This window comes from Drosophila melanogaster, chromosome 3L (genome assembly GCF_000001215.4).
Source record: "Drosophila melanogaster chromosome 3L".
Taxonomy (NCBI): domain Eukaryota; kingdom Metazoa; phylum Arthropoda; class Insecta; order Diptera; family Drosophilidae; genus Drosophila; species Drosophila melanogaster.
Window position 1 is genome coordinate 21,483,687 of NT_037436.4, and position 24,099 is coordinate 21,507,785.

Below are 24,099 nucleotides of genomic sequence, written 5' to 3' on the forward strand. Positions count from 1 at the left end.
ACCATTTTGCAGTTTTGTAAACGAGATTTCAGACATTATTTTCAATTTAGTAGAGCTAGTTCTTACCCTTCAGTAGATACTGCTGAGAAGTTTTTTTCTTCATTTTTAAAGTGGCATTTGTTTCTTATTCCCTACGATGAAGTCTGAAATTTTCTTTGAAGAAGTTTAATGTATTTTACATGTTGTGCCTTACATCCAGCTATTGTTCTGATAAGAACTTATTTTCCCATGTACGTATTTCTTTTCCTTTGTTTCCATGCGTTCCACAATTCATCACCACATAGTTTTTTTGAAGCCTTTGTCGAAAAGCTTTATTTTGAAGTTCACCAAGAAATAATACGTTTTTAGTGGCGACACCTACCGCCTTCTTTCATGACTATTTAGAATGGCAGCTCCCGAGATGTGTTGAGCTCAGGATGGCAACTACCCTCTTGTGTATATGTCGGTATGGCAGCTCCAATGGGCTTGTAATTTTTATACCGGTTACTTGTAGAGTAGTCGGTATGGCAGCTCCAATGGGTTTGTTGTAATTGTTATACCGGTTACTTGTAGAGTAAAAGCAAAGACACTAGAATACTTTGGTAAGAGAGTATACCAGATTCGTTGAACATAATATAACAGGTATAAGAGCGTTTCCGACTATATGAAGTATATATGTATGTATATTCTTGATCAGGCTCAATAGCCGGGGCAACCTGACCATGTCCGTTTGGCTGTCCGTCCCTAAGAACGTCGGTTTCCTGACCTTACCACGCCCCCTCTAACGCCTACAAATCGCCAAAAACTGTCACGCACACAATAAAAAATTGTTTGGATTTTTGCATTTAATTATTTGTCTCGTCTATTTCAATATGTATTCATAAGTCATTTCGGCCACTCTCACTCTAACGCCTTTTAAATATTTGGTTTTTTTATAATTCAACCAGTTATTGAAAATGAAATCGTTGTTTTGTTAATTTTTATCATAAATTGATCTTATTTCGGTAAACCACTATTTTAATATATAAGTTCTGCTACATGCTAAAACAATCTATCTTTCTTATTTCTATTGTATAATTTCTCTTGAGAATTGTCATCAACATGACAAATTGTAATCCATTGATTGATGTAGAAGACGGCTTGGCACTCAACTGGTGCGCTTTGTCCGATGCGTACTGACGTCCACTGTAATTACTGTCGTCTTCTCCAAAGTTTCATTTACATTCCATTTACAATTAGCAAAACTGAGAACAAAAATTCACAAGTTGTCATTCCCGTACCAAAACTGTAATTAAATTTAATTTAGGAATCAATTATTTATTATCTTACCGAGTCGGAACTCGAATGTGTTTTTCTAGATATAGCTTAAGTAAAACCCTTAAAAAGTAGTAAAAACAGTTATTACTCCGTGTTCGCTGAAATAAGGCGATCCAGACTATGTTTAAATCGAAAGCCTGCGATCATTAAAAACTTTAATGCTCGCTCTTCCTCTCTGAGTTCGTTAACAAGTGTTATTTTAAGTTAGAAATACGTAAAGCTTTCAAAGAGAACGGTTTTTTTTGCGCCCCGATTCTTATTTTGTGTTTGCCAAACCAGCCGTGGTTTTTAATAATCTTTTTTAATTATCATATATTTTAAACATAATTATTAAAGATCGGTTCGCTTCGCGAGTGATTCTTTTGTGATTTGTGCAGTAGTTTAAACAAATAATATACAAAGTATTTTGCATTTTTCGTCTTTGTGTTTTGTTTACTCTCCCTTTTGTGCGTTGTTCGCAGTGCTATTTGGTGTTGTTTTTTGCATGCACATAAACTGCACTTTTCGCTCTCACTCTCTCTCTCTTTCGCTCTCCCACACACAATCTAAATTTCTCAGCGTGCAGACTCTCGTGCGGTTCTTTTAACAGCTCGCTTGAAAGTTTTGATTTCGTGTTTCCGTGCACAGTGGTCTGATCTCAGATAAAGATGGAAACCGTAAATGTTGTCTGCTTTTATACAAATTGTTGCCAGGTTATAAAACCTGAGCAGCCAAAAATGACTTGTTGGGTATGTGATAGAATGGTGCATACTAAGTGCGCTGGTTTTAATGGCCGTACAAGTGATGACCTAGCAAAGGGTAGAAGACAAAACATAAGCCGATAATATAAAAGTGGAAAAATTTAACTTCTCTTACGCTAGGGACATATCATCTTTCAAGATAACTGTCCCAAACGAGCTTTTTTCGACCATATGTTCGGGTGATTTTTGGCCGGATAGTATGGTGGTAAAAGAGTTCGAAGCTAAGATCAAAAATAGGAAAAAGGGGCCCGTGGGAATTAAACTTCCCTCACGTGGCCAGACCACTGCACCATCCCCCTCTTCATCTTCTTCCTCTTTAAAAAACTAACAACGAATCTTACTATCTCCTATCAAAATGTTAGAGACTTGCGTAGTAAATTAAGCCAATTGTATTGTGATAGTCTTTCATTTGCAACCCATATAATAGTGCTCACAGAGACTTGGTTAAAGCCGGAGATATTTAACTCCGAAGTCTTCCCAGGTATGTACACTATATATAGGTTTGACCGTCCCTCCAGACGGGGAGGTGGAGTCTCAATTGCGGTTAGATCTACCCTCGCGTCGGAGGAGTTACTTTTGGAAGAATCTCGTAACTCGGAATTCTTATGCCTAAAGCTGTCTTTTTCCGACTGATAAGTGTATATTACGTGCATCTTCTGAATTCCCAGAATATCAGAATCATCTGTCCGCTGTCCAGTCCATCTTGAATAAACTGTCTGACAGGGACCAATTGGTAGTTCTAGGTGATTTTAATATACCTGGCACAATGTGGCAATAATCGAATATCCTTCTCCCTTAAGCACAACATGATTTTATTGACGGCTTGCTCGACTTATCGTTGTCACAAGTTAATTATATTCCAAACTCTCTTGGTCGACTCTTGCATCTATGTTTTGTAACAAGTCCTGAAAGTGTGTTTCTGTCCAGGGTAGCACCTCTTACTCAACCTGAAGATCCATATCATCCTACTTTCGAGGTGGCAATCGACATAGGTACTGTATTAAAAGTAAATTCAGAGAAGTCAACAAAGCGAATTCCCTGTTTTCGCAAGGCAAATTTTCGGAGGCTAAACAATTTTACTCTATCTAAAATTTAAAAATACCGGTTCTCAGTCCATCCTTTGTAAATATTTAAGCGCTCTGTTAAACTTTACCGTGCTTAACGATCAGTGCTACAAAAATTATTTAAGTTCCAGTTTGCACAGGATCCGAAACAGTTTTATAATTTCGTCAGCACTAAGCGAAAAAAAAGTTCTTACCCTTCCTCGCTGTTTTTTGAAAACACTACGGTAACATCGGATCAGGCAATAGCCGATCTATTCGCCAAGTTTTTTCAAACAACATATTCAACTTTATCTCATTCCGAACAGCCATACTCTTATGCGGTATCTAAGTCGAATCTAATATTTTGCCCCACTATAAACGAAAGCTCACTGCTTAACGATCTTCAGCGTGTTTAACCGGTCTATTCGCCGAACCCGATGGAATCCCTGTCTGTGTGCTCAGATTCTGTGCGGAAGCCTTGTGCAAGCCTCTACTGAAACTGTTTACCTTATCTCTGGAATCTTCACAATTCCCTTATATATGGAAGGAGTTCTTTGTGATTCCTCTTCATAAAAAAGGTAGCAAACTGGATGCAAGTAATTACAGAGGAATCTTTAAATTGTCGACTATCCCAAAACTTTTTGAAAATGTTATCACTCCTCATTTGCAGCACCTTTGTAGATCAATCATATCACCGTGTCAGCTCGGTTTTATGAAACGCATATCAACAACCACTAACCTCTTGGAGCTAACTTCTTTCGTAATACAGGGTTTCAAAAATAATCTTCAAACAGATGTCATCTACACTGATTTTAGTAAAGCATTTGACTCTGTTAATCATTACCTTCTAATAAGAAAACTTGATCTTTTAGGTTTCCCTGTTGATCTTCTAAATTGGATTTCAAGCTATCTGAATGGCAGGACACAACAAGTCCTCTTTAAAAATTCTTTATCTTGTATTCTCCGAGTCACATCCGGTGTCCCAAAAGGGAGCCATCTTGGTCCGCTTCTTTTTACCTTATTCATTAACGACATCCCCTTAATAATAAAACATTCGCGTGTACTTATGTGAAGCAGACGATGTTAAATTATGCCTCCAGTACAAGGACACTTCGTGCCATTTAGACTTACAATCCGATCTAGATCGATTTCAAATATGGTGCCGTGATAACGTGTTAGACTTAAATGGCTCCAAGTTGTTGTGCCAACCCAATACGCACGACTTACACTCTAAGTGGGTGCTCCTTGGACAGAATAACACGAGTTGATGATCTTGGATGATCTCTGGACCCAAAACTAAAATTTTCTGACCATATTTCGTCTATTGTCAATAAGGCCAGGGTTGTTCTTGGTTTTATAAAAAGGTGGTCTAAGGAATTTGATGATCCTTACTTGACTAAAACCTTATTTATTTCGTTAGTCCGTCCGATTCTCGAGTACGGATCACCTGTTTGGAGTCCACAATACGCAGTCCACTCGGACCGCATTGAATTGGTCCAAAAAAAAATTCTTACTTTTTGCCTTGCGGCGCCTAAATTGGGATGCAAACCGTATATTACCTCCTTATATTAGTAGACTTCCTTTAATTAATTTACCGTCCCTAGCTAACCGTAGAACTATGCTTGGAACAGTCTTTATTTGTAAGCTTATTCGTGGGGATGTTGAGAGTCCCGACTTTATTAGTCGGCTTAACTTTTCGGTTCCAAGTAGATTCACTAGAAACTATATACCCCTTATCTTAAATCATTGTAGATCTAACTATGAGTTGCATGACCCTTACAGAGTTTTATGTTCTGACTATAATAGACTTAACTCTCTGCCGCTCTTAAAGCAATCGATTTTAACTTTTTTATTACATAATTAGATCCTACTAACAGTAATATTTAATATAGTTATTTTACATTATATTCATTTCCTCGTTCCTGTTCTCTTTTTTATATCGCGTCTATATCTTCTCGCGAATCGAGCCGTACGATACACGGCAGCGCCCCTCGGTCGGTTGGGCGGGAGGTGTGGACGTAGGACCCGTGCGAACAAAAAAAAAAAAAGAATCGAATTCTTTTAGCCTTCTCAAACGGTTCTTTCTTCTACATGCGATTTGTGCCCAGTTTTCCTGTGTGGGTTTGCAAGTGTGTTAGCAGTGCGGATTTCCGCGAAAAAGTCCTTGGGCAGCTGGAACACTTAAACGGTTTTCTTTGTGCGTTACTATGTGCCGGCTTAGATCCTGAAGATTTGCAAGGACCTTCGAGCAATGGCTTATTTTTGGTGTGTGATTTCAAGTGAGTGGACAGAGCCGAACGGTCAGTGAAAGTTTTTGGGCACTTACCACACTTAAGTGCCTTTGAGTGGCCTAGTGTTTTGTGAGCAGATGCTTTTGAGCTTTGAGAGCATCTCGCGTTCCTTGACAGGTGTCGCTTGAGATACGCATGTAGCGCAAAGTCCTTTGAGCAATGGCCACAAGTAAAGAGGCGTTCTTGGTGCACTCGCATGTGCATCCAAAGTTCATGTTCGACTTGAAAGGACTTCGAGCACTGGGAACACTTGAACTGCGTTTCATCAGTGTGCGTGGCCAAATGCTGCTTGAGAATTAAAGAAGTTAGAAAGCACTTTTGGCAGTATGGGCACCTTAACGATCCTCTTCTTTCGTGCATCTGTATGTGGGCCTTGAGGTGGTGCCCAGCTGTAAAGGACCTTGGGCAATGCGAGCACTGGAAGGGTCGTTCTCCTGTGTGGGTTCGCATGTGATTCTGAAGACCAGAGCTATAGCCAAAGGACTTGGGGCAGAGGGAACACGTGAAGGGACGTTCTCCTGTGTGTGAACGCATGTGTACCTTCAGATTTGATTTTACTTGAAAAGATTTAGGGCAGTGAGAACAGCTAAAGCCTGGTTTCTCCTTGGCCTTGATATCACATTCGTTAATATCAGGTTCATTGCCGGAATCGACGTCGTCGGCACCATCCTGGAGATCCCTCTCAGCTGCCTCCACTTCTTCTGAGCATCCGGATCCATCATTTTCACTCTCCTCCTCCCGTACATCCTTGAGGAAGCGGTAAAACTGGTGACTTCTCTCGTACGTTTCTATGATATCGAATGCATTCTGCGCATCCTCCAGACAGGACTTGCATATGGTGTTGGACAGTGGATCGTGCTTCTCAACTTGCCAGCCGGTGCACTTGTATATTATGTACGCAATGGATAGGCCCGGTTCATGAGACTCATCGAAAACACTGGCCATATTTTCGTAACTGACCAGGCAAACTCGGCATATTGACGATTCCATCGATCTGAAATGACACGAACTGTGTGAATATAAAATTGCGAATATACAAAATCGTGCACTTAAACGGTTTCAAAAAAGTATAATGGTTATTCCCAGATCTTTGAGTATTAGCGTTTCTGGAATCTACATCCTGAATGCTAAATACACTGAGATCTCAACTTTCAAACAAACGGACAGAATAGGTACGACTAGATCGTAGTCATGGATGACACATACACTTTATAAGGTCAGTGACAAACGTCATCTTTTAGTTGCATAGCATCAAAAAGAACCCTCTGCACTCTTTCTTATATTTAATAATCAATGAAATTTAATACTTGTGTAGAGCTTTAAACATAAATTGCACTAATTTCCAAATACATCTTGGTTTATTTATGACTTTGCTAACTCGGCACGAATTGACCCACAATGGCAATCCTTACCTTAAACTTACCTTATTTTCGTGTTTGTTCACGGCGAATGCGTATTTAAAATGTGGCAATAAGCACAGGAATTGGCAATCTGTAAAGATGTTGCTATGACAAGGGTTGTACTCCTTCTGAAGTGAATAGGTAAGTCGTAAGGCTTATATACAAACATGTCCCAAGGTCGTTTGGTTCTGTAAAATGGGCAACATAGCATATTTAACAATGTTACCTGGGTCAGGTGTCATCAAAGAAGGGCTTTCCAGCAGCTGCACTCATCTTTTTACGGTGCGTCCCAACTAATCTTACGATTTTCTGTAGATCCAAGCAGGTCAATGCATAATGTGATACATGCAGGTAAAAGTAACTATGGTTAAAGAAAAAATCTTTCCTTGGTCGACCCCAAAGTGCTAAATCATTATTGCTGAACTCTAAAACCATGTGTTTGTAACGAAATATACTTATTGGGGTGGTGGAAAACAGGGGAAAACCATTTACCCAATGACCAATAAAGCTAGCCATACCCTTCTATTCCCAATATACCCCATGGCGGAATCATTCTAGTAGCAAATTATTCAATAAAAAACATACAGTACAAAAAAACGAATAATTCAATTTTAAATACAAGACTAAAACAAAGTAAATGGCATCGATTTCTGGTGTTAATTAAGTACATATGTACATTATTAATAACTTTGTAAATCAAAAGGAGTAAGCGATTATTGCCTTTATAGATAATGTGCTAGAATTATTCCTTAAATTCCTTTTCTTGATGACATTAAAACACTCGAACCCCAAAGTTTTTAAAAACATTTATGTTAAATCAACTACAATAATAAAACTAGAAAGTAACCTATAGTCGAGCAAGCCTTATTTGATGCGATGCCCTTTTTCTATGGAACCATTTCCCTTGTATTACCAACTACTAAAGATAAACGTCGTTGAATTGCTAGTAACATTGTTTATTCCGAGTGAAATGGATGATTTTGAAGACTCCTCATATGAGGATGTTGTGGCACCGCATGCCCGTTAACATGGGCATCTTCTTTGGTCCGGAGATGAACCTTCCCGCCACCTGCAGGAACTCGCTCTGCCCCCGACCGAACAAAGAAGCGTTCTGGGTGAGCTCGACGTTCACGTGGTTCTCGGTCAGGTAGACCTGTCCGTTGATGTGGAAGTGGCTGTTGGTAATGTAGATGTTTTGTGTGGAGGGGGAGTTGACCTTTTCGGCGTGCAATGAGCCGGAGACCGTACCGGTCAGGGAGTCCGATCGCCTCCACACCACCATTGATTCTTCGGAGGACTTGGCCATTGCTACCCGGTTTCCGGATCTGACACTTCCATAGCTACTGGAGCTACTGCTGATATCCAGCTCGTGCAGAAGTTCGCGCATTTCCAGACACTGCAACTGCAGGATACTGAGCTGCTCCTTCAGATTTTCATTGTGGTCCTGCAGGAGATCGAAGGGATTCGAATCGTCCTGCTGGCTTGGCGCCTTCTGCTCAACAACTGGGTCCTGCACTTTGGCAGCAGATTTGGGATGCAGCGCCTTTTTGCTCTTGAAATACCTTTTGGCCTGCAGCTCCGCCAGTTGGAGCAGCTTGGACAGACCAAAGGTCAGGGCAAAGATCACGCCGAAGCTCGTCGCAAACTGGTAGGTGCTGTCGGAGCTGTCGGAGCTACTCTGCTCTGAGGGACTGTGGCACAGCTGCGGCTCAAACGTAATCCCAGGACGCTCTGTACAAGTGAATAAAAGGCAAAAGGTAAATAACAACTTTGTGAAAAACTTTAAGGGTCGATAAGTATTTGGAACACCAAATTACATCAACTTTTCTAGGTATCTACGTTCAGTCGGACGGAAAGACGGACATGGCCAGATCACTGGCAAGTGATCTTAAGAAAGATTAATACATATACTTAATGTCTGATATCTATTTCATATGTTAAATCAAATCTCGAATACCCTTTAATACCACAAATAACGATTAAAATAATATAGACATTAACTTCTAATGTATCCGGCTTTAAAAGGATCACTTTTAAGAGTGATTAAAAAATCATAAGTGTAGTGTTGGATTCAACCACCATTTCTTCACTTAACTCAAAACAACAATGGACATCCTCACCTGTGTATAATTCGACTCGGAAATCAGAGGAGAGCCGCGTCTGGACCTGGACGAAGTGCTGGAAGCAGAGAACGGCCCAGGCCACGAAGGCCAAGGCAGCCAGGAACAAGAAACTTATGCATTCGAACATGATTCCCGAAATTTTGTTGTGTGCTGATAACGTGTGTAGTTATAAAAACAGCTTTCGAACAAGTCGGGCCTCGTGTGGAAAATAAAGAAATATCGGACACTAAAATCAAAGCGAATAAGATTGTAAAAGGACTCTGTTTCTTTCGGTTTCTTTTTAATTTCTTGAAATCTTAAAAAAGCTATTAGAATTTCAACTTATTTATTTTAAAGAAATTTCTTTTTTTTTTTGATGTTTTAAGATATTTGATTTGAAACAATTTTATTCCAAATTAATTTTCGACTGTTTGGTACAACAATGCATATCAATTACTTAAATTTATTTATTTAATTTTGAATTCAATATTGTCTTCGGTATTTGTACGACATTGTACGTTATTCATCCCGACTTGCGGCTGGTCACACTGCGCTAAACAAAGTACGAAACGTGATTTTTCGTTTCAATAATTTTTAAAGTAAATAAGCAACCTTGTCCAAATAAAATGGAGATGATGGTATGTAGTGGCTAAAAGAAATTAACCGATTCTGATTAATGGACTTGTTAGCATGGAGCGTCGCTGCTGTCGCGGCCAGCGGAGGAATTTGGCAACGACACCCTGGTGGAGGAAATGTGGGCCGCAAAAGCTCTGGAACACGCCGAGGTGCACTTTAATGTGAGTACACTTTGAACGATGTTAAGGAATGGTAGTTGACACTGCTTCATCGTATTCCCGGCAGCTCATCACCAGCGTCCATCCCTCCCAGCTGAAGCTCACGCCCTACGACGACCAGATATACGCCACTTTCCGGCAGGATTTTCCCGATCTTCACGTTGGCCGGCTTACCGATGATATTCTCAAATCCGCCACGGCGAAGCTCAAGTGGCGCCAGTTCGCCGAGAAGTTTAACAAGTTGGACGATTACTCGTATGGCACCCTGATGCGCGCCGATGCCAGCAGGGAATTCTCCCCGGACAACTCTATCTTCGTGTTTCGCGTCCAGTTTCTGGCCATCGAGATTGCCCGGAATCGGGAGGGACTCAACGATGAGGCTTACGAGAAGCACAAGCCCGCCAGAAAGGTACCCGAAGAGGAACAGTAATCCCTCGCTCTAGCTTAGATTAAGTTGTAAAGACTGGATGCATATTTAGCTGCAGTTCGTCTATCTACTTTAGTAAACAATCAAATTATTTTTATACAAAAAATAAAAATATAACGACCGCCTTTAAATTGTTCCCTACACGTTGCCATTTCTTGACTTTGTATTCTGCTTTCTGCCAATCTGTGGGATGAGATCCACATCTTTAATAAAAATTAGATTAACATTTGATCAAAGTTGTGTTGTAATAATCTAATGTATACATCTCAAAGTTCTGATGCAAACATTCTGTTTAAAAACATATTCGCTTTTATTGGGAAATCGATTCCATTTTATCTGTGAACAACAATAAACCCATGGTTTTATGTTAGAATATTGTATCCTAAACTATATATTGTATATATTAAATATATAATTAATGGGATTTGCCTAGTTGCTACATGTATTGCCCGCACTTGGTCCATCTTCAGTCTTGCTTTTGGGCAGTCTAGCGAATCTGCTTGCGCCCTGTTCTTCTCAATTCCGCCTACAGTCCACTGGTGTTGCTGGTCATCAGTATGAACGGAATAAGAGCATCCATCTGCATCTGCCCCACCAAGTTGGCGAAGAACAGCTCCTCCATGGCCTCTGCGTCCAGGCTGCTGAGCGGAAGAAGGCGAGCCACCAGAACATTAAAGCGCTCCTCGCCGCCGCCGATGCCACCCTGCCTTCTCAAACTTGACAGAGCGTAGAGTTGGACTCTGCGGACGTAGCCTCGCAACGACCGCTCCTTGCGCTGCTGCAAGAGCGTTGGATTGAAGAGCAAGATCAGACGCAGCAAGCCAAACTCCATATCAGTAACATCCAGTGACTGGAGCTCCTGGACAAAGTCGTGCAGGGTCCTGGTGAGATTTGCCATCTTCGAGATCTTCAACGGTTCGATCTTATCGATATCCGCTAGCTGGCGAGTGCTTTGAATAAACTGCCCGATAATGGTGGGCACCGAAAGCTGACCCTGACACTGCGCCAAAGCTATAGCCATTAATGCTGGCCACACTCCTCTCAGGAGTTTCACCTGTGTATGGGCTTCCAATTGTTCGAAAACTGGAACCTTTCGAAGGGTATGGATGGTGAGAAAAATGATTCGCGAGCCCGTCTCACACACATAATGAATATTTAAATACGAGTGGACCAAAGTCGGCGGTTGCACATGAAAGGCACACTGCACATCGGTGAGAAGATCCTGTTCAAAGACCGCCTCATTGATAGCAAAATCGCTTCCACCGCTTCGGTTCCCACCGCACTCAAAGTCTAGTTCCATGTGCTCCAGCTCCGCGTCTACGGCATCCTCGGTGCCACTGTCCTCCGCCTCTGAATCGCACTCGGGCTTCACACTCAGATTACCATTTCGCTCCAGTTGGTTTTGGATGGGCTGCAGGATCTGCAGTCCCTTGTGGATGACCCGCATGTCCAGCGAACTCTGAATAAGCCCCATTGTCGAGGTGGTAGGCAGAGCGGTGGGTACTTCCCCAGCATTAAAGTTCAGGTGCTGCGAGTTGTTGTTGCTGGCGCTGTTGGCGAGCAACTGCAAGCACAGCGTGCTGCTGTTGTCCATTGAGTCGTCCTCGTCATCCTCGGGATCTGCCTTCGGAATATCTGGCGAATAGCTACCACTCTGTTGATGCTGTTGCTGTTGTTGCTGCTGCTGTTGGGTAGCGAACACTGCAAAGTCAATAGGAGATTATTAATGGTGAATTCGTTTAAAAGAAGTTAAATATGGATCAATCATGGCAGTTAAGTATATATGACCAACCAGAATGTAAATCAAAGTTCAACTTACTCAATGTCTGCGTTAGTTCTGCGAAATTCAAACCCATCGGGAATATATTCTCATTCAAATTGAAGGCCGTTGCTGGCGCGCTGTGCACTGGAGGCGTGGCCGCGGATTCGGCCTTTACACTGTGCCCCTTGCCACGCCCCTGCTGATAGCCGGACTTGCCGGATAGGTAGGTGGACGAGCCATTACCGCCGCCAGAAGTGGATGAGCTACCGGCAGCAGCGATGATCCCCTCCTTCCTGTCCACAATCGGTTTCCTCTCGTGCTGCACAGCTGTGAACAAAAGTTGATGAGAACGGAAGGCAATTAATTAGAGCGAGAAGTGAGGTGAGGATGCGGTTTGATGATTTTCAAAGCGAGGTGATGGTGAGTAAGTGGGTGAATTGGTTAATGTTCGTGCAGGCTGGGAATCTTTTGTGCCTCCGCCGCTGCAGTTTTAAGATGTGCAAGTTACTGAAGTGGATATTCACGTTACAGAAGCAAACACTGGGATGCAATTAGATTCACGTGATTACTTGGTGTAAAATGCACTTCACAGACGAAAATTGAATTGAATTCAATTGAAATTGAACTTTCTCTAGATTAGACTATTTATCTTTGAGTCCAATTCGAATTGGAGATCATCCAACCAGTTCTTGATTAAGCTCTGGGAAACTGAGTTCCTGTGAATCGATAACGTTTCATTACTTGTCAGAGTTAAATGCTACATATATGATATCTCCTAATTTCTACAATGCAATTCTGCTAAAGCCTGCTGGAGCACGTAGACTCTGGCCAGGCCAGAGATTGGTTATAGCTTGAGACGACGACTTAAACGAAAATTACAATCACTTCGCATGCCGCTGGCCAGGCACTTCTGTAGTCGACAGAACTGGCACCGATTCCTGTGGTGCTTGGTGACCTCGCAGTTCATAGCCCCGCGACACTGGTAGCCCAGCTGCTTCCGGATCGAGCGCTTGAAGAATCCCTTGCAGCCTTCGCAGCTTATGGCTCCGTAGTGCCGCCCGGAGGCGCGGTCCCCGCACACCAAACACAGCTCCACGCTCAACGTTGCGGATGCTCCGGCTCCCATTCCCACGCCGCCTCCTGGCAGAGGAGTGCCGCCTGAGGCACTGCCTCCTCCGATCAAGGGCATCGCTCGGTTTTCTGCAAGGTCAGAGGGCAATGGCAACAGTCGCGTTAGAATGGGCTCCAAGGTGGCATGGCTCGGGTGATTGGACTCACCTTCGCTTTTGATGAACGTCTCAACCTTAACGCCGTCCATTGTCGCCACAGCAGGCGGCTAAAAAATAGTCGTCGGCTGTATAAATAACTGAAACCCAAACATCTTCACATATGTAATTTAAATTTTACTTGCAATATAAAGTAGAGAAGAGATAAATATGGAGTGTGTCTAGAATAAAGGAATTACGAGCCGAAAAGAGAGGTATGAGGTGGTTAATTCTATCACAAAATATATTTATATAGTAGATAATAATAATAATAATAATAAATGTATTATAATATATTATATTGATGTTTTCAAAAAATAAATCATTGAATTTTACGCAATATAAAACACCGTTGCTGCTGCCAACAAAAGTGCTACTATTTTGGACGCAGCTGTAGCTAACGTAGCCAGAGCTATTTTAATAGAACCTGTTTTGGCTGCATCTGTGTGGGTGCCTGTGATGTGAATGAATTGGTCTTGCTTACTTGGCTCTTTGAAAATTCTTATTGGACGTCTGTTATCACCATTCTTGAGCTTTTAAAAACATCTATTTTTCGAGGCACTTGGTTAAAGTTATGTTACTTCCGGTCAGTTACGATATTTTCAGGCACTTTGTGCCTATTTTGAACCTTTTCTAACGCAATAAAATCTCCTTGTTCCAATTCACTTGCGAGCAGTGTGACCGCAGTTGGGCTCTTTCAACATACCATCCGGTCCCATATACTAAAAAAAGGCAGCTCATTGTGCAAATATACCAAAACACCTGTAGAGCTACAGTTCGTTGAAATTGTAATTTTTAACGTAAAACAAAGGATAATAATAGAATTACTAATATCAATAATAACAAAGGCGTGTCTAGGGTACAAATTAGAGTCAAGCTTAATCAATTAACACAAATTTTAATTCTCATAAGCCCACAAGGACATAATATTAAATTTTATACTTTGAGTTACCTTGGCTATTTGATTAAATTGATAAGCCTATCCCAAGTTTTTACTTAACTTTTGTACTCAAAACTAGGCGCTCTGCCGTATTAGCGCTCTGGTATTGATCCAAAGAGAAACATCTGTTGATGCCTTCCATGTGGATATAGTTAAAAAGAAGGGGCTTTTGTTTACAAAAATACAATTTAATATACAAGTGAAATTGTTACAAAAAAGCTATAACGAAAAGAGCCCTAAGAATGGAACTAGTATATTTGATTGTGTTCTCCTTTCTCGCGTATTTTTTGGTCTTACAAACGACTAAGCCACAAATTGCTCACACAAATATCGAAAGGCAGACAGGGTTGAGTGAAAGTATACTTCTGGGTTTCGGAATGGGGTCATGGATGGGCCGAAATGGAAATCAGCAAGCTCACAAACATGCACACTCCGCCTACACAGTGCCACTACAGTCTAATATTTCAATTATTTATTCTTTAAGCCCATTGCCCGTTTGGTGGCCCGTCCCAGGAAGATGCCGGTGAGGAAGACCAGGCCCGTGGCGCTCATTAGTATCACAAGGAAGAATTTCCGCGCCGGAGAGGCGACGACTTGTTGCACTAGCTGCTGCACATCCTCGGGCGGAAGCGCCAACGTGTCGTCTGCGTTCCTGAACATCTCTATGCGTCGCTGCAGCTTTTCTCGGCAGTCCGCCTCTAACGAGTTCGGCGTATCCTTCAGCAGCGTCCTTAAGCAATTAAGTTCTAGAACATAGAGAGAAAAACATTAATTATTATATTTATAACCACACCAACCACACACACACACACACACACACACACACACACACACACACACACACACACACACACACACACACACACACACACACACACACACACACACACACACACACACACACACACACACACACCCCCCTGCACCAAAAAGGAATGTTCAAGAAATTTCATAATTTGCTGCCTATCACGTAACTTCCCGTTGTTTATTTACACTATGTACTGTTCTTATTCTCTTAGTCAATCTGCCTCCAATTATATCGATCTGCTTCAAATACATAAGCTGTTTGATAGGTGCTTTCACTAAGAGTTTCCAGTGTAGGAAGAGGAATTCTACTATCTGCCCCCCCTGGCTGATGGCCTGGCCAAAGACCCTAGAATAACAAGATGCGTAACGCCATACGATTTTTTGGCACACGATTTTTTGGCCGTGGCTCTAGAGGTGGCTCCAGGCTCTCTCGAATTTTTGTTAGAGAGCGAGAGAGCGAAGAGCGCTACAGCGAACCGCTCTTTTCTACGCATACAGTGATAGCAGACAACTTTATGTGTGCACACGTATGCTCATGCATTGTAAATTTGACAAAATATGCCCTTCACCTTAGAAGTTCTTTGGCTTTAAATCTATATTATTTTTGATCAATTGGCACCATGCGAAAAATTCTTGTTTTGCATTGCCTTAACGTTATTATTATTTGAAAATAGATTAGAAATAGTCAAATCTATGTACATATTATCACAAAAATAAATTTCAAAAATGACTTTATATAAGAATATTTGTCATTAGAGTATTCATCTTGCGGCGTGTGAAAAATTAATAAGGCAATGATTGTTGAGTCAAAGACCCTAGAATAACAAGATGCGTAACGCCATACGATTTTTTGGCACACGATTTTTTGGCCGTGGCTCTAGAGGTGGCTCCAGGCTCTCTCGAATTTTTGTTAGAGAGCGAGAGAGCGAAGAGCGCTACAGCGAACAGCTCTTTTCAACGCACAAAGTGATAGCAGACATCTGTATGTGTGCACACGAATTCACATGCATTGTAAATTTGACAAAATATGCCCTTCACCTTAGAAGTTCTTTGGCTTTAAATCTATATTATTTTTGATCAATTGGCACCATGCGAAAAATTCTTGTTTTGCATTGCCTTAACGTTATTATTATTTGAAAATAGATTAGAAATAGTCAAATCTATGTACATATTATCACAAAAATATATTTCAAAAATGACTTTATATAAGAATATTTGTCATTAGAGTATTCATCTTGCGGCGTGTGAAAAATTAATAAGGCAATGATTGTTGAGTGCTTGTGTCCGCACTTCGTGCCTCAAGATATGAACAAAGCAAAGACACTAGAATAATTCTATTGTCTTTGATATTACTTTTGCAATTTAATTTAATTGCATATTTAATTATTTAGTATATTTATTAAATCATTTGACTTAATATGATGTAACATTAACATTAAAAGTGTTTCAAAAAAAATATTTCGCTTTTAAAAAATTTTCAGATGAGAGACAAATTAGAATTAAACATAAATATAAATGTGTAAACGGTAGCTAATTCGAGCGGCGATTTTAACAAACAAATTTAAAAAGCTTTAAAATTATAATAGTCAGGGCGCGAATTTTTTAAATTTTTTTTATTTTATCATATTGCTAGGAAATTGGCAAAAACTACCCTAATATGTACAATGTAAATTCGTTTCTTCGATCAGAATTGATTTCGGCCCGAAAATCGTCTTCTAGCACAACACGCACACTTATACGCGTTCTCGTCTCTTGTTTTTACTCACACAAGCAAGCAAATTATATTTTTAGATTTCTTACGCTCTCAGCGGGAGTGAGCCGAAAGAGAGTAATTTTGGCCGTCACCAAAAAAGTGGCTGCATAGTGCCAAACCAATGTATGGCCGTTACGCATCTTGTTATTCTAGTGTCTTTGGCCTGGCGACGCCCTTGGATGCTAAGAATAACTATCAACTTTCTGTTCAATGGGGAACTAACTAATATGTCGTATATTATTTTAACTCACTGCGTCCATTGCCAGCTGCCACTTTGGAACAGTATCTCAGCAGATCGACCGTGCACGCCGTTTCAAGAATGGGATCAACGTGAATGTCTGCCTTGGCTTCGGCGATCAGAGTGGCCACCTCCATCTGGCACTGCCGGTTGATGATCTGCTTCTGCAGGAAGGCCGTCTTCAAGCACTCCGCCAGCTGGCCGTGCTCGTCGGAATCCACATTTGCCTTGCACAGTTCCTGGATCTCCGACTTGCAGAACACCTGCAGCAGGGGGTTTAACTTGTAGTTGAGAGCCTGCTCCTGCAGGATCTTGATCATCTCCTTCGCACATGGTTCGTCCAGCGCAGATTGGCGGAACTTGTCTTTTAGACAGTGAATCACCTAAAAAACATTGAAGCAAAATAAATAATTGAAAAAATAAAAGATCAATTTTTGTCAAATAAATTAATAAATTAAAATCTATGAAATCTATAAGTTGACAATAGACATTTGTGTGTATTGTGGGCGTGAGAGCTTTCCACGATCTGGGGGCACTAGAGTGGGCGTGGCGACGTCCTAAAATAAACTTCTGCATTCATAATCTACTTTTATAGATTCCGAGATCACAGCGTTCAAACTTGTTTTATACTTTTTAACAAGTCCAGTATACCAAAGACCCTAGAATAATTCTTCTAGTGTCTTTGAGTATACCTTTATAATATACGAGTAACAGGTATCAGAATGTTTTGACTCGTTAAATTATATTCAATTGAAAGGTTTTCAGCGGAGATAAGGAAGCACATGTGATTAGAGATTACAAAAGTAAAAAGAAAACAACTAAAATCTCACTGCCTTTCATATTAGCCGGCAATTCGTTAGCCTCCAGCGACGTTTCATTCTCGATCCAGTCCTCGTTCGAAGTCGAATCAGTCAGGTCTGATGCGTAGACGCGGCGTATACGTGATGCTGACGCTGTGCGGGGTTTTAACCGCTGGGCTAACCGCCTTTCTTGTGATATTCCTCACCGGCGGCCAGGGTGCCGATGCGTCCGAAACAGCTACGGTGACAGTGGAACTGTATAATGGCCAGGGGACGGTTCTTGGCAACTATGCCTACACAGCCTGGACGGATCGAGCCTTTATGCAGTTTCGGGGCATCCCCTTTGCCGAACCACCAATAGAGGAACTACGTTTTCGGGTAAACGATCTCATTTGTGTAAAAATGACACTGCAAAAACTAAAGTATTACTTCAAGGTCACAATTATTCTAGCTCAAACCAAATTAATCCATTAGTTCGTACTCGATCAAAAATATGCTTGCGGGGGAGAATGTTATTCATTGTCAAATGAAGGTTTGAACTATATAAGTTCAAGAGCAGTCAAATCAAAATACTACTAAAAGTCTAGAAACAGGTTTTAAATAAAAACAATGCAAGGTTTAAATGCCCTTACCCTGTACAATGTATAGATTCATCAATAAGATGAAGCTAGAAAAAATTGTCTAAGCAATGTTACTGTGGTGAGGGTATACCTCTTTGGAAGCCAACTTATCTTTCTAAATAATCGAATTATATTGACTTTTACTGATAAGCTGGTGTATGACGAAGTGCAAATGCTTTCTTTTCTCTATTTCGCGTATAGCCACCTGTGGCGCGCTCACCATGGACAGGCACCCTCAACGCACTGAACTTTGGACAACGCTGCCCGGTGATAACAAATCTAGATAGTCAGATGTCTGATGCGGAACTCGAAGATTGCCTCACTCTGTCGGTATACACTAAAAATGTGAGTCAAAAATAGTCGTACTAATCATAATGATCCAAAATCAGATGGACAAAGGGCTAATTGGGTTCCAATTGATATTAGAGCTTTCCAATTGATTCGTTGTGAAATGGTCATAATGGTACGAAAAGAGTCTAATGAAATATATCCATTGTAGCTTTCTGCTAGCCAGCCTGTAATGTTTTATATCTACGGCGGCGGCTTTTACAATGGCTCCTCCGAGGACCACCCACCGAACTACCTTCTGGAAAAGGATGTTGTCCTAGTTGTACCTCAGTACCGAGTCGGAGCCCTCGGCTGGCTATCGACCTACACGGAAGAGCTGCCCGGCAATGCGCCCATAGCCGATATCCTTATGGCCCTCGACTGGGTGCAAATGCACATAAGTAGCTTTGGCGGTGACCCTCAGAAGGTTACCATTTTTGGGCAGAGTGCCGGCGCTGGAGTAGCCAGTTCCTTGCTGCTGAGTCCCAAAACCGGCGACAATATGTTCAAGAGAGCGATTGTGCAGTCAGGTTCGATCTTCGCCAGCTGGGCAATCAACAAGGATCCGAAGGCACAATCTAGACGTATCTGTATTCAGTTGGGATGTTCTGGCTGTGAGCAACACGATCAGCTTGTGAAGTGTATTCAAAAAGCGAAAGTTATAGACATTCTAAAGGCCACGGCCTCAGAATCCTTTTCGCCGATTGTTGGAGACCTTCACGGCATCCTCCCACAACAGCCCAGTGAGCTGGTGAAAAGCTATCGCAGACAGATTCCTATTCTGACAGGATTCACTCAACACGATGGTTCCTTTGTGCTAGCAAGTGAGTAAAACCATTAAAAAGGTCTTCAAAATATAATAAATTTAATAAATGTTCTAGGCTATTATGATGCGCTGGCTGCAAAGGTGGCCAATGTGAGTTCATTAAGTGTCCGTCAGTTTTCCCAGGGTATCAATGATCTGGTCAATGACACATCGGGACTCACGGATAACATATTAAATCGGTTGCTCTTTAAGCCTCAGGCGCTTAACAGTCATGATCATAGTGCAGCAGTGTCCTCGTACTTCGATGTAAGTTCGAGAAAAGCTCAGCAAAAACAGAAAGTTTAAATTTGTAAATTTCCTACAGCTCACTACGAACATCTTCATGAAGTCCCCGGTAATAACTCTGGCTACCAAAATGTACACCCAGCAACGGTCCACGCCAGTTTACGTCTACAGTTTTGAGTACGAGGGAACATACACTCGATTTGGATATGAGTTCGGCAACTCGCACTATCCCTTCAATGGAGGAGTGCATCACTCGAACGACAACATCTACCTCTTCGCCACGCATCCCCTGGAGGGGCAGGACACTCAGATGTCTCAGAAAATGGTCGATGTGTGGACTTCATTTGCCATCGAAGGTGTTCCCAGAAATCTTAGTCCGCTAAGTAGCGCAAGTGGTCCGTATAACAAACTTAATTTGGAAGTAACTAAGGGCGACGATTTGTTGGACACTTTAACTGCCGCTATTGACGATCCTGACAATGGAAGACTACAGCGAGAAGACATGGAGTTTTAATAGCCACCATTCGACATACAATCAAGGAAGTGTAAATTATTGTTTCAATAACAAATTAATGTTACATTTTAAATTAAAGCAAACGTTTTTTAGCTTAGTAAACAAAATAGAATACCAGTAGACATTTCACTCACCTTTCCGTTTAGTTCCTCATTAGGCAAAGCGCTGGCCACAATGTTGGAGCAATACCGATCGATGTTCTTTCCACAGGCGCTTTGCAGTGAGGGATTGAATCGAAAGTCGGTGTTTTGCTCGATCATGCGATTAACAACCACCAGGTGACACCGCTGGTCGAACTGCGTGTCATCCTTGTACGTCTTGAGGCAGTCCAGTAGTTTTGACGAATCCGTGCTGGGGCAGAACTTGTAGATCATTTCCTTGCACGTGGTGAGAAGCGTATAGTCGGTGCCACTGTCGCCCAACTCAGACTTCTTTACCATGAAGATCGCATGATGACACGGCTTCCCCAAACTATGGGTCTTTCTTATAAGGCACTCCAGAGCCTGCAAGGATAGTAAACATAGAAGTTGGTATGTAATATTGATTAAATTTTGTTTGTGATGTGAACTTCGAGTGCCTGAAGCTAATTTTCATCGCCACATATTTCCCATTTCATTCTTTCACTAAGTTAACATCGGTTTTGTTTAAGCGTATTAGTGGTTAAGGATGAGTTAGAAAAACTTGCTTTTTCATTCACCTGACCGGGCCCCTTTTCCTCCTCGCAGAATTGCTCCAGTTCACGCTTACAGGCGTTGGCCAGCTTGGGGTCCAGTTGAATGCTCTCGCGCTGCTGGTAGAGTTGTGCCTTCACCTGGTGGCGGCACTCCTTGGGGATCTGGTGACGCTGCGCCTTGATTGTGTCGTTGCGCATGACCTCACTGAGGCAAGCTACCACTTCGTTTTTGGTGGCACTGGAGGAGCAAAAGCGCTGGACATACGGACGGCACGCCTCCTTGAACTTTGTAGTGAAGTGGAAGCTCTTTAGCGAAATGATCTGGAAGTGCTCGATGGCAGCCCGACAGCGGAGATCCTTGCGCAGATCTGCGTCGTTCTTGTGCGCTATAAGACAGTCCATCATGTCGCCTGGAATCGATTAGAATACATATTTGAGTGCCAAAATTGGGTATTGTTAGGCGTTTTAAATCTATATTTTTATTACCATTGTCTTTTCCGCTTTTGAGGATCGCCGAGCAGTGCTGCTGCATGGCCTCTCCGCAAACGTTCATTATGACGGGGTTGAGCTCGACGTGGGCTGCCTCCTCCTCCGTATACTTGACCACAACTGTCTTGCACTCCGGCTGCAGTTGGTCCATGTTCTTTTGCAGACACTCCATTTCACTTCCCTTCTCTGTGCAGTCCGCGCAGAACGCAGAAAGATCGTTCAAACAGTAATCCTCTACCTCAGGAATCAAGTCCATGGATATTGCGCGTTGTCTCATCACTCGCTTCACCTCCTGAAAACAGTCCTTCCTCAAAGTTTGGTGCTCGTCCTCGCTGAAGGCCATGCGATGTAGGCAGGGCAGGATCATGGGTCCCCTTTCCGGATCCATTTGTATGTTCTGCGCATCATCCCATTGCTTCTTTGCACGGCAGTACTTCACAGCGTCATCGCGGCAGTGTTTGTACAGCTGGGGATCCAACTTGAAATCTCTGGCAACGAAATACTCAATAATGAGAAGGGCCTGCTCGCAATCGGGCAGCATAACCGGAGTGCCAATGTGCTCCATCAAACAACCCATGACTCGTGCTTCACCGCCCTGCACATCCCTGCAGACCACATCCACCACTGGTTTGCATGCGCGTCTAAGCACCGGATCGACTCGCCAATCCTCTCCAGCATCGCTGGCCTTAATCAGTGTCTCCAGTCCTCGCTGACATTGTGCCGTCACCCGTCTTTGCGGACGCCTAGCCTTAACGTGCTCTAACAGGCAGTGGATGATCTCGCCACCTGTACTTGTCATGCCATTCACCAGCTGCGCCTTGTGCTCGTCCGGACAGAACTTGGGTATGTCATCCGCACAGTCGTTGAGTAGCTCCGGTGACAGCTGGTAGTCGGTCATCAGCATGCGGCGGTGATCTGTTAACTCCGTGAGACAAGGGGGCGCCAGTTTAGTCCCGTTTTTGGACACTGATTCCAGGCATAGCAGGATCTGAGCCAACCGCACGTGCTTGTCTTCAGAGACGCCGCGCCGGCAGTGGTACAACTTAATGTCGTCCTTACAGGCCTTAGCCAGACCGTGGGACACGCGGTAGTCGCGGCCTATTTGCTGGTCCCTCAAAGTGATTCGTGCGGAGCACTGGGAAGACATGGAGGGGTGGTTCTTGTGCCGCACGAGGCACTTGTACCCGGCAGCAGTGCCGGACTTTTCCTGAAACAAAAACATTTTTTAAATTATTTTTCATTCACGCTAATCTTATCTGCAGCGCTTTATAGTGAGACAAATCAAAATATGATTCACATTGCCTTTCAACTAATGACCCTCGTGGCATGTCTTTTTTTCCTAGCTCTAAGCATAGTTAATTCAAAAGACTAGCTCAAAAACATATGGTTGCCTTTTGAATCCCACTCACCTGCGAGCAAAAGGACGAAAAATCCTCCTGGCAGACGCGAAAGAGCTCAATAGAATTGATGGCTGCCTGGCAAACTGGCTCGATGCCGGTCTTGGTGGCACTCTCCTGTAGGCATTGAACCGTTGTCAGCTGCGACAGCACGGAAGGCAGGTGGTCGACATTCAGTCGGCCACACTTGTTTTCCTCCACGAGTGGTCCGCAGGCGGTGTAGAACTCGTCTACGGCGCTGTAGTCCTGCCCCAAGGACTCGTAGGCCCTTCGAAGGTGCTGATGGCAGGCGTTGTTCTGCAGTAGCTTTAATCGCTGCTGCTCCAGGCAGCTCCACAGGTGCACTGCGTTCAGGCAGCTCTCCAGCTTGGGCCGCTCGGCGGGACAATAAGCGGGCAGGAAAGTGCTCTCTAACCAAGCGGGCAACTGCAACTGGCGCTGCTGCATCCACAGAGCGTTCTGGCAACCCTCCGGGAGATCCATCAACTGGCTAGAGCTGAATGTCAGGGCGCACTCCAGCATGGACAGATTGTCGGTGGACTTGTGGTGCGCGCAGAGTTTCTTTAGATCCTGGCACTCGGCCAAGTCGATAATGCTGTGCATGTCTTTTGCGTTATCCACGTCGATTGCTACTCGCCGGCTGCGCTGGAGGGTGTCCGCGGCCGTGTTGGCCGTGGCCATGAGGAGAACGGAAAACAGGACGTGTAGCATGTTCGCGGATGGCTCTTCTGTCTGTCTGGACGACCAATCTTCTGGACAGCGGTCTCAGTGACCGATCATCGAAACCAACTCCACCGGCGAATTGCGTATGTAAAGAAGCAGCTACTTGTGCAGTCGTCACAGCGATTCGGTGCTCTTTTTTTGACCAGAAAACATATGTATATTCCGTCGGGTCTCAATGTGCAGTGCCGAGCAACAACAACAAGTACGTGGAAAATGGTGGGCCGGTTCGCCGGTCTCACGTCCTGGTCATCTCTTGTACGGCTTTTCTGGCTGCTTAATATGTGATCCAAGTACTGGCACAGCCTGGAATGCTGCTAATGCGGCATCTATAGTGCTAGCTTAGTTTCTATTCGCAATAAATTCACCGACGACCAACAGGCGATAGAAGATGGCTAGAACTATCGGCTGCACCGAGATCTATCGATAGCCGAAGATTAAGCTGGAGATAGATTTTCGACTAGACAGGGTCGGAGCAAAAGGGGTTGGTAAGTACCTAGTTCGAATTATATATTTAGATATATTCCACAGAAGGTCTCCCATAACAATATCAACTTTTTAACTTGTTGCTACCTGATTTTGATCGCTGTAGAATTAGTTTGTATTTTAATTCACAAAAAATAACGTAAGAATTTAGTAAATTCAATTGA

At 42.9% G+C, this 24,099-nt stretch overlaps 6 protein-coding genes and 1 non-coding gene across 16 annotated transcripts, besides 4 other annotated features; 3 read left to right on the forward strand and 4 right to left on the reverse strand.

The window, feature by feature from the left end:
* The first annotated feature begins 592 nt into the window (after positions 1-592).
* Positions 593-770: a mobile genetic element.
* Positions 771-1,204: 434 nt separating this feature from the next.
* On the reverse strand, positions 1,205-6,900 carry Neu2 (Neuroectoderm-expressed 2). 2 transcript variants are annotated; one of them, NM_001275231.1, is made up of 3 exons: positions 6,794-6,900; positions 5,406-6,364; positions 1,205-1,264 (listed from the first exon to the last, which is right to left on the reverse strand). In NM_001275231.1, the coding sequence occupies exons 2-3, from the start codon at positions 6,313-6,315 to the stop codon at positions 1,248-1,250; spliced, it is 927 nt and encodes a 308-aa protein (NP_001262160.1). In that variant the 5' UTR covers positions 6,316-6,364; positions 6,794-6,900; the 3' UTR covers positions 1,205-1,247. The 2 variants fall into 2 exon arrangements, with proteins under 2 accessions (NP_001262160.1, NP_649316.1); NM_141059.3 differs by lacking the exon at positions 1,205-1,264 and having other exon boundaries at positions 5,164-6,364.
* Positions 1,516-5,119: a mobile genetic element.
* Positions 6,901-7,712: 812 nt separating the features above from the next.
* Positions 7,713-9,087, reverse strand: CG7202 (uncharacterized protein). Its single transcript, NM_141060.2, has 2 exons — positions 8,891-9,087; positions 7,713-8,501 (listed from the first exon to the last, which is right to left on the reverse strand). The coding sequence occupies exons 1-2, from the start codon at positions 9,018-9,020 to the stop codon at positions 7,762-7,764; spliced, it is 870 nt and encodes a 289-aa protein (NP_649317.1). The 5' UTR covers positions 9,021-9,087; the 3' UTR covers positions 7,713-7,761.
* Positions 9,088-9,396: 309 nt separating this feature from the next.
* CG7519 (uncharacterized protein) lies at positions 9,397-10,221 on the forward strand. Of its 2 annotated transcripts, none has more exons than NM_141061.4 (3): positions 9,397-9,510; positions 9,562-9,669; positions 9,734-10,221. In NM_141061.4, the coding sequence occupies exons 1-3, from the start codon at positions 9,499-9,501 to the stop codon at positions 10,094-10,096; spliced, it is 483 nt and encodes a 160-aa protein (NP_649318.1). In that variant the 5' UTR covers positions 9,397-9,498; the 3' UTR covers positions 10,097-10,221. The 2 variants fall into 2 exon arrangements, with proteins under 2 accessions (NP_649318.1, NP_001262161.1); NM_001275232.1 differs by having other exon boundaries at positions 9,761-10,221.
* A 111-nt stretch (positions 10,222-10,332) lies between these two features.
* Hr78 (Hormone-receptor-like in 78) lies at positions 10,333-13,808 on the reverse strand. 6 transcript variants are annotated; one of them, NM_079479.5, is made up of 5 exons: positions 13,605-13,808; positions 13,134-13,221; positions 12,741-13,055; positions 11,913-12,182; positions 10,333-11,794 (listed from the first exon to the last, which is right to left on the reverse strand). In NM_079479.5, exons 2-5 carry the CDS (start codon positions 13,171-13,173, stop codon positions 10,620-10,622), a joined length of 1,800 nt encoding a protein of 599 aa, NP_524203.2. In that variant the 5' UTR covers positions 13,174-13,221; positions 13,605-13,808; the 3' UTR covers positions 10,333-10,619. The 6 variants fall into 6 exon arrangements, with proteins under 6 accessions (NP_524203.2, NP_996137.1, NP_001189151.1 ...); NM_206415.3 differs by having other exon boundaries at positions 12,735-13,055; NM_001202222.1 differs by lacking the exon at positions 13,605-13,808 and adding an exon at positions 13,457-13,497 and having other exon boundaries at positions 12,735-13,055.
* Positions 12,707-15,144, forward strand: asRNA:CR43933 (antisense RNA:CR43933). 2 transcript variants are annotated; one of them, NR_125034.1, is made up of 2 exons: positions 12,707-13,335; positions 14,545-15,144. The 2 variants fall into 2 exon arrangements; NR_125035.1 differs by lacking the exon at positions 12,707-13,335 and adding an exon at positions 13,851-13,908.
* Positions 13,863-23,852, reverse strand: Glg1 (Golgi complex-localized glycoprotein 1). Of its 2 annotated transcripts, none has more exons than NM_176385.2 (6): positions 22,742-23,852; positions 21,330-22,539; positions 20,868-21,253; positions 20,305-20,673; positions 16,872-17,241; positions 13,863-14,806 (listed from the first exon to the last, which is right to left on the reverse strand). In NM_176385.2, the coding sequence occupies exons 1-6, from the start codon at positions 23,438-23,440 to the stop codon at positions 14,529-14,531; spliced, it is 3,312 nt and encodes a 1,103-aa protein (NP_788563.1). In that variant the 5' UTR covers positions 23,441-23,852; the 3' UTR covers positions 13,863-14,528. The 2 variants fall into 2 exon arrangements, with proteins under 2 accessions (NP_788563.1, NP_001262163.1); NM_001275234.1 differs by having other exon boundaries at positions 20,856-21,253.
* Positions 15,206-17,560: a mobile genetic element.
* Positions 17,360-17,474: a mobile genetic element.
* On the forward strand, positions 17,735-20,273 carry Est-Q (Esterase Q). Its single transcript, NM_141064.3, has 5 exons — positions 17,735-18,036; positions 18,480-18,623; positions 18,778-19,429; positions 19,487-19,677; positions 19,736-20,273. The coding sequence occupies exons 1-5, from the start codon at positions 17,779-17,781 to the stop codon at positions 20,168-20,170; spliced, it is 1,680 nt and encodes a 559-aa protein (NP_649321.1). The 5' UTR covers positions 17,735-17,778; the 3' UTR covers positions 20,171-20,273.
* Positions 23,853-24,099: the final 247 nt, after the last annotated feature.